Source organism: Prionailurus bengalensis, chromosome B4 (assembly GCF_016509475.1).
Source record: "Prionailurus bengalensis isolate Pbe53 chromosome B4, Fcat_Pben_1.1_paternal_pri, whole genome shotgun sequence".
NCBI classification, from domain to species: Eukaryota; Metazoa; Chordata; class Mammalia; order Carnivora; family Felidae; genus Prionailurus; species Prionailurus bengalensis.
Genome location: NC_057358.1, coordinates 108,291,186 through 108,304,116, shown reverse-complemented (window position 1 = coordinate 108,304,116; position 12,931 = coordinate 108,291,186). Strand labels below are relative to the sequence as shown.

The 12,931-nt window shown below is 35.8% G+C and overlaps 1 protein-coding gene across 1 annotated transcript in view; it reads left to right on the top strand.

Annotated features, from left to right (window-relative positions):
- RASSF9 (Ras association domain family member 9) overlaps window positions 1-4,898 on the top strand; it is a 31,623-nt gene extending 26,725 nt beyond the window's left edge. The window contains exon 2 of the mRNA XM_043561725.1: window positions 450-4,898. Within this exon, the coding sequence (XP_043417660.1) occupies window positions 450-1,710 (1,261 nt within the window). The 3' untranslated portion in view covers window positions 1,711-4,898. The remainder of the gene's footprint in view (window positions 1-449) is intronic.
- The last annotated feature ends 8,033 nt before the right edge of the window (window positions 4,899-12,931 follow it).

Genomic DNA, 12,931 nt, shown 5'->3' with positions numbered 1-12,931 from the left:
CGTGCTTCAATAATGGACTGTTTTTAACTCTGTGATTCTCAGCATCATCCCACCATTCCTTCCTATGCTATGTTTCCATGGTCTTTAGTCCCAAGGCTCCAACAAAACTTATCTTATTTTATTTTCCCTTATTCATTTATACTTTGATTATCGTTTTAACTCTAGAAGTTCTAATTGTAGTTATATCACCTCTGGCTTCTATAGATAAAATGGCCTCAGTTGTCTTTGATGACAACTGCTCTTTCCAGAGCCCACTAAGAAATAAAAGGAAGTTACGCTATTTTCCTTGATTTTTTTTCTTGCAGTAAATCTTCTGATTCTTATGTAGTCTCAGCCTCAAATGCATCTCTCATTAAGGATAAAATCTAGAAAGGGTATTAAAGTTAAACCATCTTTCTGAGTTTACACAGGTGATGACAGAAATATAATGTACTTTGTTTTTCTTTCAGATCTCCCACTAAAGACATGGATTCAGAAGAGAAGGAAATTGTGGTTTGGGTTTGTCAAGAAGAGAAGATTGTCTGTGGGCTAACTAAACGCACCACCTCTGCTGATGTCATCCAGGCTTTGCTTGAGGAGCATGAGACTACATTTGGAGAGAAACGATTTCTGCTGGGGAAGCCCAGTGATTACTGCATCATAGAAAAGTGGAGAGGCTCAGAACGGGCTCTTCCTCCACTCACTAGAATCCTGAAGCTTTGGAAAGCTTGGGGAGAGGAGCAGCCCAATATGCAATTTGTTTTGGTTAAAGCAGATGCTTTCCTTCCAGTTCCACTGTGGCGAACAGCAGAAGCCAAATTAGTGCAAAACACAGAAAAAGTGTGGGAACTCAGTCCAGCAAATTACATGAAGACATTACCACCAGATAAACAAAAGAGAATAGTCAGAAAAACTTTCCGGAAACTGGCTAAAATTAAGCAGGACACTGTGTCCCATGATCGAGATAGTATGGAGACATTAGTTCATCTGATTATTTCCCAGGACCATACTATTCATCAGCAAGTCAAGAGAATGAAAGAGCTGGATCTGGAAATTGAAAAGTGTGAAGCGAAGTTCCATCTCGATAGGGTAGAAAATGATGGAGAAAATTATGTCCAGGATGCATATTTAATGCCCAGTTTCAGTGAAGTCAAGCAAAAACTGGACTTGCATTCGAATGAAAACCAGATTCCGGACGACCTGACCGAAAGTGATGGAATTGTACACCTGGAGGAGCAATTAGCATATTACAGAATGCTCATTGATAAGCTTTCCGCTGAAATAGAGAAAGAGGTAAAAAGTGTTTGCACAGAGATAAATGAAGATGCAGAAGGGGCAGCTGCTAGTGAACTTGAAAGCTCTAATTTAGAAAATGTTAAGTGTGATTTGGAGAAAAGCATGAAAGCCGGTTTGAAAATCCACTCTCACTTGAGTGGCATCCAGAAGGAGATTAAATACACTGACTCATTGCTTCAGATGAAAGCAAAAGAATATGAATTCCTGGCCAAGGAGTTCAGTTCACTTCATCTTAACAACAAAGATGGATGCCAACTGAAGGAAAACAGAGGGAAGGAATCTGAGGTCCCCAACAGCGGGGGGGACGGTCCTTCCCTTACTCCGAGAGCACTTAACTTGTATACAAATGACACAGACTCAGACACTGGTATCAGCTCTAACCATAGTCAGGACTCAGAAACAGCTGTAGGAGACGTGCTGCTTCTGTCAACGTAATTTGAATGGCTTCTTTCTGAGCTACTGCAACGTTGTTCACGGTTGTTTAATAGGAAACCTTATTTTAAACATCACCATCCGAAAAATGATGTAATACATGTTAAGTATTCGGAGGTTAATAAAAGCTAGAGAAATTTGTAAGTTTATTTTTGACTTAAGATTTCCAAAGTGACCTCATGATTACAAGTTTAGACGATGAGTTGTTTATTAGGAATGCAACACAAATAGCTTGCAGGTGTATAACAGAAATGATTTGATGGGAATTATAATATCTTATAGCTTCTGCAGGAAATGATTTATACAAACAAAACTAATTCTTAATAGTGCAGTCAGTATATTGAAACTGTACACATGAACAAATTAAAATGTGCTGTACTATATTTTTTCAAAGCGCTATCATCGGAATTTTTAAATCTGTAAACTACATGAAAGCTATTGTATAGTAAGTGTATTAATTCAAGTCTTGGTTTTTCTCATTGATGCTTAGAATGTACATCATCTCTGTTCACTTTCTGAACCTCTCTACTTGTTTAGACCTAGACGACAGGAGGTGGGAAGGGCTGCCTTTGGGACATGTGCAAATTCTGGCGGTGGATGGATGGATTGGATGAGAGAGGGCCAAGTGCTGCATTACAATAGCAGTTTTTCTAAAGAAGCCTAAAATTAATAAAATTGAAATATGCACGGCCTTTCTCTGACAAAGCAAATCTGATCAAACAAATAACCTCTGCAGGTTTGTTTTGTGAGTGAGGTATGATGTGGGTTACTGAGAAAATCACAGGACCACAGTTCTGTTTCTTTATGCCCTGTCTGCAAAAGTCAAAGAGAGGCAACTTGGGGTCCTTTGTGTGGGTAAAATAGAGGTCTATATGCCATAAGTATTAGCATTTTGTCTCTGAACCTACAGAGAGGAGCTCACATGGACAATAGTCTTTTATTCTAGTACACTAGAATTCAGATTATGTTTGTAGAACTTCATCTAAGGTGCAAACAAACAAAAAAAGTACTAGTTCTAACCCCACTCCTCCCTCAAGGTTGCTGGTAAATGTCCAACAAATTGAATGGCTTGTTTAGATCCTTCCTTCAGGGACACTCATTATAGTACGAGACTAGGTTTGGTTTCACCTGGTTTTTAGGTGGGAAGATTTTTTTTTTTCTCTCTCTCTCTCCCTTCTTTGCTTCTTGCTAGTAAACACATGATGTAATCATATTGAAACAATTAGTTTACTGTTTTATTGTACTGTTAAATAAATACTGTTGCAGTTTATTTTTTCTTTACCTGACACTTTTCCTATATGTCAGTGCACATGTAAGTAAGAACATTATCTTACTTAGTTTGAATATATGGATATTGGTGAAGATCCAGTATTTCTTATTTCTTCCCTTTTATTCCCAAGCTTACTGTAGTGCATGTTTAACTCAGTTTCTTAGCCTCCTTTTTTATTACTCCATCCTCCAGGCTTTTCACCAATCTTTGGGAAGATACATAGAATATTTTAGTATTTCACTTTTGGGGAGCATCTGTGTTATCATTTCTTGCACCAAGATAATGCTAAAGGCCTTAGTTGAAGTTGGCGGGTAAAGAAAGTACGAATTTCCATTCCAGGGAAAATATAGTGATAATAGAGTAAGTAATAAGGCTAATACGGGTTTAATAGGGGAAAAAAAACAGGTCATTGAATAGTCATCTGAGAAAGAGAAATTTCCAAAAATCCCATTAAATCATTCAGCAATGAGGCAAATTACTGATATATTCATTGTTCACTACTGGGGATTAAAATCAGAAGATCATCATCAATGATAAACCAATTGCAATGTTGTTCTCCAAAAGTGAAAGCCACTTCTTTGGGTTACTGTTCACTGAGAAAATAATAAAAAGAACATTACTTATCTGCTATATAATATAATTAATTGTCTGAATTCAAAAGAAGTTCTGATAAGAAATAGTATTAGACTAGATTTTAGAATCTTTGAATTCTGCTTTTATATATAGTTAAGCACAGTGATACATTCTAAGAATTACACTTCTGTATTTCTACAATAATTTATGTTAAAAAACTCTTGTCAGAAAGCAGAAGCATTGACTTAAATTCACTTTAGAATTTCTAGTTGTTCTTTTGTTATACAAATGTGTCCGTGCTTCTGATTCACCATGGTGCACCTCTAATTTAGAATAATAATACAAATAAATATACTAAACTATAATGCCCTCATCTCTGGAGACGGAACTATTCTTTATAAATTGAGAATCTGAATTATAAGTACAGAACTTGATAGAAACGTTAATGTTTTAATCATGTAGAGAATCTTTAAAACAAAGTGTTTATAAATTATTGAGTAACCTGACAGGTTAACTATGAAATTGGTGTATGCAGCTAAGAAGTAGCAAACCAAAGCTGACTATCCTTCCTTCATGGAACTTTGATTTTCATAGACTGTACCTTGTTCATCCTTCCTCTCGGAATGCCACTTTTCCCCTCGATCTGTCATCTGTCCATCTGTCATTGAGACGTACCCATTTTGTCTTTTTAACATGTTATTTCTTCTATGAAACATTTATTCTGTTCAATCAGTTGTGAGATTTCTGAGCCCAAAACTATTTTAGATGTACTTTTCATAGAGGAGCACATATATTACGGCTGAGCTTATATTTATTTATGGACTTCCCCCTACCAATGTATTTTTTATCATTTTATCACCTTATATTCTATCTTGTTAACCATACTCCCTCCAATCAACCTCTTTACCTCCTTGCCCATACTGAATTTTTGCATTGAAATGCTAAATTTTGAAGGCTGCAACCATTTTAAAAATTGTTTCTAATACATGGTAAATAATGGTCATGCATTTTATATATAAATATGCATCTTAGCAGACTTAAAGCATTAATAGTAATCCAACTTATAGATTCTTTAGGGGAGACACTAAGTCTTTGTGTTATTATGAAAAAAAATAAATTGGCAGTTTTTTTTAACTTTATTTTTAATTCACAGTTACTGATTTAAGGGAATGCAATTATTGTCTTTTTAAAAGACCCTAAATTGTTAAATTATGGTATTTTCCTCTGCATTGTATGCGTGTAGGGCAAAAATATATTCTGTAGAACTGAATATAGTAGTAGACCAAAAAACCCTGAAATATCCTAGATGAAATATCTATTTTATTTTCTCTTTCTAATTCAAAAAATAGAAAATAAATGGCCATTCAGTGTGTAGAAGCTATTATAATGCATTAAAATTTTATTTTTATATTATTTAAATATCTACTGTGCATGACAAAATATATTTCTGTGGCTGCATTTTATAGTTTTTCAAAGTAGAATTATCATTTTGTTTAGAATGTATTTTTCTAGTGACAAAAGGAATACCTTTTAATCCAGATATAGATTTTTTAAAATATTAGGCTATTTCTTTTTATACTACCTGATTGGTTTAAAAATCTGATGTGACAAATATAAAGTATATATAATTTCTTCAAATGTAACTAATCCAGAATAATAAAAGAAATAGTTATACCCTTTTATGTGATATTGTTTGTTTTTTCTGAGTATGTTATATGACATATTAAAAATAAATTTTCTATTATTTGGAGTTATAATTACTGACCTAACTTACACAAGTTAAGATCAGGTATTATTTCATAAGAATACCTAGCAAATGAGACCTAATAAAACTTTTTATTAGGTTTCATACATCTCTGTTTCAATTTGTCATTAAAAGTGTCCTCATTTATATATTGGATGGCTGGTTTTATGGCCTGATATCTTGCTTTCTAGAATGAAATCCACTTTAATGTAATAATATTTGATTGTAAATCTTCCCTGCTATTATTTACTTCGCATCAGGTTCTGTGCCAAGCATGGAGCCTGCTTAAGATTCTCCCTCTCTTGGGCGCCTGGTGGTTCCATTGGTGTATGACTACCGCTCAGGTCATGATCTTATGGTTCATGGGTTCAAGCCCCACGTCAGGCTCTGTGTTGACAGCTCAGAGCCTGGAGCCTGCTTTGGATTCTGTGCGTCCCTCTGTCTCTGCCCTTCCCCTGCTTATGCTCTGTCTCTCTCCCTCTCTCTCAAAAATAAATAAAAAATTAAAATAAAAAAAGATTATCTCTCTCTCTCCCTCTGCCTCTCCCCTGCTTGTGTACTCTCTCAAAAATGCTTAACCTGTTAATATTCCTCAACATTAGCTCTCTTGGCATTTTGGCAGCAGAGTTTTTGGCATGCAACTCATTAATTGCAGAACATTTAGCAGCCCTGTGTCCTTCTGCTGGATGTCAGTAGTGCGCCTCCAACCCTACATTGGGACAAACAAAAATACCCTTATTAACCCCTCTGGGAGAGGGTGATATTGTCCTTAGTTACAAACAAGGTAGTAATATTGGAGTTTGATTATTATTAAAAGAAAACAGCCTTTATCTTTTAAAAATAAAAGAAGAACCATATTGACTACAAATGCATAGAACATTCCACTAAAAAAAGGAGGTAGACATGAGGGTGGGGTCCAATTTAGGATTGTTTTTGTAATAATTGACACCATCTGCATTTGCCAGGAATTCAGCCAGCCCAAGTTGATTTCAAGAATTTTAAAACTTTGTTACTATGCTTCCATAGGTACTGATGCTTGAGAAAGCACTAATCAAGTTACCAGTTTTTGAAACCACTGTCTCATTATGACTATTCTGTAGTTTCTGCTACAACGAAATCAAAGTTCAAAAAAAAAAAATGTCAGTGGAGGGAAGCATATTTCCCTTCAGTATTGTTTAATCCTTATCTATAGGGATGCTTGACAATAGGTTCAAACACTAGTTATTCTTCCGAGATAAGAGAATGTTGCTTACAGAAGTTACTATTTGAGATTCCAGACAATGGCCAGAAAGAAAAACAAAAAGGTAGAGGATTAAAGAACCAACAGTTACTAAATTTACCCATAGTGACTCTGATTTCTATCAGGGTTCCTGGTATTTAGTTCTTATGCTTCTTGACATCATTAGGATTCAAGCTGATACCAGGCACCAGTTCCACCATTCAGATTACTGAGGAATTTTCCACTTGGAACATAAAATAAATGAAATAGTCACCTAAATTTGCTTATGATGATGGCTATAAATCATTAGAAAGTAATTTGGAAATATTAGCATCTATCAACAATCCACACTTATTATAGTTTTCAATCAGTATTCCTATCATTCATCATAAATGAAAGAAAATCTTTCAGAATTTGTGAAAACAAATGCATTTAGGTATTCATCTAGCTTTATGTATAACAGTAAATTAAAAGCACGATCATGAATTTAGTTAAGTTCTGAAGTATTATTTGGGTGAGAAATTTGTAAATATTGATGTTGATGAGACTATATCATAATGTAATCCAGTTTAAAAGAAAGTAATTAAAATGTATACAGAGCACCTTTTTTTTAAAGTTTATTTATTTATTTTGAGAGAGAGAGCATATGCGAGTGGGAGAGGGACAGAGAATTCCAAGCAGGCTCCACACTGTCAGCACAGAGCTCGATGCAGGGCTCAAACTCACGAACCTTGAGATTATGACCTAAACTGAAACCAAGAGTCAGATGCTTAACAAACTTAACCACCCAGATGCCCTTCAACTATGTTTTAAAAAACCCATGCATACCAAAGAGCAAACACATATGAAAATGGAAATGCATAATTTTTGCTGAGAGTTTTTAATTAAAGTGATAATTTGGGCTTAGTATATTTCTGTTCACTATAAGTATATTTTAGGGACATCTGGGTGGCTCAGTCAGTTAAGCAGCCAACTCTTGATTTCTGCCCAGGTCATGATCTCAGTTTGCGAGCTCGAGCCCCACATCGGGGTCTGCATTTACATCCCGGAAACTGCTTCAGATCCTCTGTCTCCCTCTCTCTGCCCCTCCCCCCACCTCTCTCTTTCTCTTCTCAAAAATAAATAAATGTTAAAAAAATTATAAATATATTTTAAAATATAGAACATTTAGACTCTTAAATATAGAGGTTAAGTGAACTGATGGTTACCAGAAGGGAGGTGGGGAGGGGACGGGGTTGGGGGAATGGGTGAAGCAGGTAGAGGGGATCATGATGAGCACTGAGTAATGTATAGAAGGTGTTGAATCACTATACTGTATAACATTGTATGTTATATACTAATACACTATACACTAATATAACACTGTATGTTAAGTATACTGGAATTAAAATTTAAAACCTACATAGAGCTTTTATAATTTAAACACATTAAAAATATTTCCTGTGTATGATATCCCTCTTCTATCTTTGCTAAGGCTCTTTAGAGCCTTTTACAACATCAAACAGCTAGAGAGTGATGTGTAATGAGAAGATCATCTAACTGGGAACTAGAAGCCTAAATGCTGTAAGCAAACCATTTGAATCCCAGAATGTCAGATTCCCAACTATATATGTTTTTTAAGACAAGAAAAAATTAAAAAATCAAATTAGATAACCCTTACAGTTTTTCTCAGCTTGGATTATATAAGGTAATGCATTCAATGGTTTGGTACATACGTAACAAATACTAGATATTTGCTTATTGTTCTTGGCCTTATTCTCTTTATCTCTGGTAAAGCTTACACATGGTTAAACTGAAATAGCCCACTGACAAAAGAGGGAGTTAAAACTCAAAACTCTGTCTCTGCCAACATTTTCACTCTTATCTCATTTATTTCCAAATTATTTAGGGTGGGACTATAGCATTATTAGCACAGACCTTGATAGACAAAAAAAGTCACATTTATGTTAACTAAACAATATACGGCCAGGAAAAAGAGAACACCATTTGTGTTTCCACAACAGAAACCCTATGCTGGAAATAGAGGTGGAGAGGAAAATAACCTGTTTTATTTTTATATTGCCCAAGTGTCTAACAGAGATTAGCACGTAGTATTTGCCAAGAGGGCTAGCACAGATTTTGGAACATAAGAGTTGTTCTATAAATGTTAACTATTATTATTGTAAGTAATGAAAGAACAGTGAAACTTCCATTCTTGAGAAAAATATGCTTACAAACTAGATTCAAAATGAACATACCTCTTTCCCTTCCTGCAAATCCATTCTTTCCTTATTATAATTTAAGTATCTTGGAAAGTACATATTATAGTGTCTATCATTCAGCACAAATACACTGGCATTCATACAGGTACATATTCAAAGTAAGGTTTTTCCATTCCAAGTCCTATTTTTAAAGGTTTTTCCCCCCCACTCTAAGTAGCGTTTGTCATACTTCAGACAAGAGAGTGGAAAAAGTTTTATACCTTTTTAGAATTGAAACTAAGATTTTAAAATGCTTCTCAACATTACCTTTTATGTATGTGAAATTTTCATGAGTCACTCTCCCCTGGTTATGTGCAGATATTTGGTATAGCCATTGCTAATGATTTTTCTGCTTTTCAAGTATAGATCATTGACCAAAAACTAAATTACCGTAAGAACAAAGGGCCCAAAAATGAACAAGTAGGCTATATCAGCATCCAACAACACTACCCACTCCTGAGTCCATCTTCCAGTAAAATGTACAGTTGTCAGCTAAAAAGAGGACAGATCACAAAGGAAAATGTCCTTGAGCTGGATATTTACGTGTGAGGCCATCCTGAGCCATGAGTCTCTCTGTGGTAGTTCCCAAACCTGTCTCCACAACAGAATCACAAAGAGTGCTATTTAAAATACAGATTCCTGAATTTCACCCTGGAGAATGTGATCAAGGAAGTCAGGAATGTGGCCCCATCTTTTGTGTTTTCAAATAGCTACCCAAATGATTCTAAAGCAACGCCATTTGAGTGTGGTTTATGGATTCTAGTAGAGCTGGTGACTAAAGATTTCATCAAGCTAAAATAAAAGGATGTGAAGAGCAAGCATTCTCAAGATGACCAAGAGAGGTCATTGGCTTTGAAAAAGATGTAAAAGGTTCTAGGGTCCCAAGCCAAAGGCAATCTGAAATTGGAAACTTATTAAAAGTCAGCTCTAGAGACTGTGGGTGCCCAAGGACAGAGGGTTATTGTTTCATTTCTAGATAGTTCTTAATCGGAGGTGAAAATGATAGAAGAAATTAGGCTATTGTGGGACTACTATTGTCATATGAGTATGGCAACTATTTTTGATGTGACTTATACTCTTTTCCTCCAAAATGCCAAGAAGATGGCTTGTGTATTAAAAATGATACACTTCTGGGGTGCCTGGGTGACTCAGTCAGTTAAGCGTCTGACTTCGGCTCAGGCACAGCTTGTGAGTTCGAGCCCCGCATCAGGCTCTGTGCGGACAGCTCAGAGCCTGGATCCTGCTTTGGATTCTGTCTCTCTCTCTTTCTGTACCTCCCCTGTCCTCTCTCTCTCTCACTTTCTCTCTGTCTCTCAAAGACAAATAATAAAACATTAAAAAATTAAAAAAAAAAAACATTGAGCAAATATGCATTATTGTAAGTATAGTACATTTTATTTTATAACAAATATTTTATAACAGATAACATCAAGAATGACATTATCAAGATCCCAATTTCCAAAAGAAGCATCTTCCTCTAAATTTACTTTGCTTTAGTTGAGCTAGAGAAAAGACAATTTGTGAGTGAACTTTGGCCTGGAAGGAATTACACAGTGGGTGTGATATAATTGGAGAGAGACCAAATCTGACCTTCTTCTAGATGTCAAAGTTTTAAAAATATTGTTTTAGCAGTTAATATGTTGGAGATGGGGCACCTGGGTGTCTCAGTTGATTAAGTATCCAGTTCTTGATCTCAGCTCAGGTCATGATCTCACAGTTTGTGAGATGGAGCCCCAAATGGGGCTCTGCAGTGACAGTGCAGAGCCTGCTTGGAATTCTGTCTTCCTCTCTCTCTGATCCCCCCTGCTCTCTTTCTTTCTCTCTCTTAAAATAAATAAATAAATAAATAAATCTTAAAATTTTTTAGATGTAATGAGATAAAAGGGATAAAAAAATACCATAGGGGAAAAATCACATGACTATTACATATAAACCAAATATTAATTACAATGACTGAGAATGAAAAATTATCAAATGGCTATTAAGAGATAAAATTATCTACTTATTTTGAACTTAAACTATTTCACACTTGTCATATACATACAAATAAACAAGGAGCTTTTTGTAGATAATGGAATCGGAGTGTGTGATAAGATTAAAGCCTTCATGCCATCACGTGCCATTCCATGTAGACTTTTACAGCATTTCAGGTGGGCCTTTGTCACCATGAAGCTCAGCTGAAACTGGCTGTGTAAGCCTTTGTCTGCACCTTATTGCACATAATATCACCATTACCTGAGATCATGGGTGGTCACTACTTTATGCTTTACCCCACTATCTCACAATCATAATTCAAGACCCTGCTTAGTATTCATCATTCCTTGTAAATACAGATTAAATGAGGCTTGAAGAGTGTATGCTTTCTCCATACTAAGTGAGTAATGAGTTTTTATGCATTATGCCAGGGGAATTTTCTAGAATGGTGGAACAAGAACACACAAGTCAGAGACAGAAAAAAAAAAATGGTTATAGCTCTCCCAGGCAATCAGTGCTTAATTGTCAAACATGTGAATCACCTTGGTTGCTGCTTTCTCCTCATTTTGCCTGCTTTTTGAGGGAGGTAACAGTGATCTAATGTCTCTAAAACTGTTACCCGGGTATCTGCTATCCAAATTGGAACCCTCAAGATCTCCTAGATTCCCCACTCTACTAAATCCTCATATTCAATGTTTCCAAATACCACTGCCTTTTGGCATCCATGTATTTCTCAAAAATCCCATCTTTCTTTAATCATGGTCTTAGTACAGTTGGGGTCTGAAACAAACTTAAGAGATCGTATGCTCCAAATGTCGTATCTTATAAAAGAGTAAACAGAGTCCCAGACGACTGAAGGTTTATAAATAGTTAATAATGGAATTGTGACTGAGATTTGGGCCTCTGAACTCTGAACTCTGAAAAGTGTCCTTTTCTTGTCTTCCACATACTGTCTCTAGGAAAGGGACTTCCTCACAGTCTTTGCATTAATGTAGCTCTTGGTGTTCCAATTCTGATTTTCTAAGAATATTTACTTTAGTGTTATTTTCTTTTGGGGTGGGGGGGCTCAAACCCGGGAATGGTGAAATCATGACCTGAGCCAAAGTCCACGCTTAACTGACTGAGCCACCCAGGCCCCCCTAGCATTGGTTTTAAAATGCTTCATTGTTGTTTGTTGCCCTATTGCAGTCACTATATTTGATAGACCCCCTGAGATAAATGTCTCAAATTCAGAGACAATTGTCTCTGATAAATGATAAATGTCTCTGATAAATGTCTCCTTAGTGAATAGTATGAATTACTACCATCTTTCTTCTGTGAAATGTATTTATTTATTTCACGTTCATGAAGCCTCACGAAGTAAATCTCATTTATTCATCCACTGAACAAATGTTTGCTGCTGGAGGCTCTGACTTTTGTCAGGTTTTTCATCCATGAGAAGGGAATGACCCAGGGACATTGCAGAAGTTACCTGTGAAACTACCCTCTGCAGCTTCTGGTCCTTGTGAGGACTCAGGTGGCCTGCCTCTCCTACCCTACCCTTTCTGCCACTCCCAAGGGATCGGAGAGTTTACTCAAGGTGACAGATCCCCAAAGCAATTTGTTTATTTAGGCTCTCCAAGTAACCCATTATCACAGATAATTGAGAGTTTACTGTACTCTAATCATAATAAAGACACAGTCTGAAACTTAATGCATACAACCCTAGGGGTGGGTGAAGAAGCCGAACTTGGCTGAGCCTCAACTTGAGGTAGCACATTCAGCAAGGGAGGCAGGGGAGGAAAGTAGATCATATCATGTGTCATGAATGATATGTAAACATAAAACTATGACTAATAAGAAATTATAAAAATCAAGCAAATATTAGAAATCTGGGAAGAAACACATCTATACAATATTTATGGTATATACAATGATGATCTCATTTTATGTATAGTAGTTCTTTGAAATTTTACAAAAGCCTTAAAATTTCTCTGTATTTGATATTGTCCTATCACCATGACTCACATGAAAGACAGTTAAAAGAGAATTTACCTACATTTTAGAGATATTAAAACTAGGGCACACCAGAGTATTTTCCTCCCAATATTACCATGTGGTTAATGTTGTAGGCAGAGAATAAAACCAGAGTTTTGACCTTCTCATGTCAGTATCTTGTCTTAAACTGTATACATATTTTGCTTTTCAAAAATAAGATTTTAATC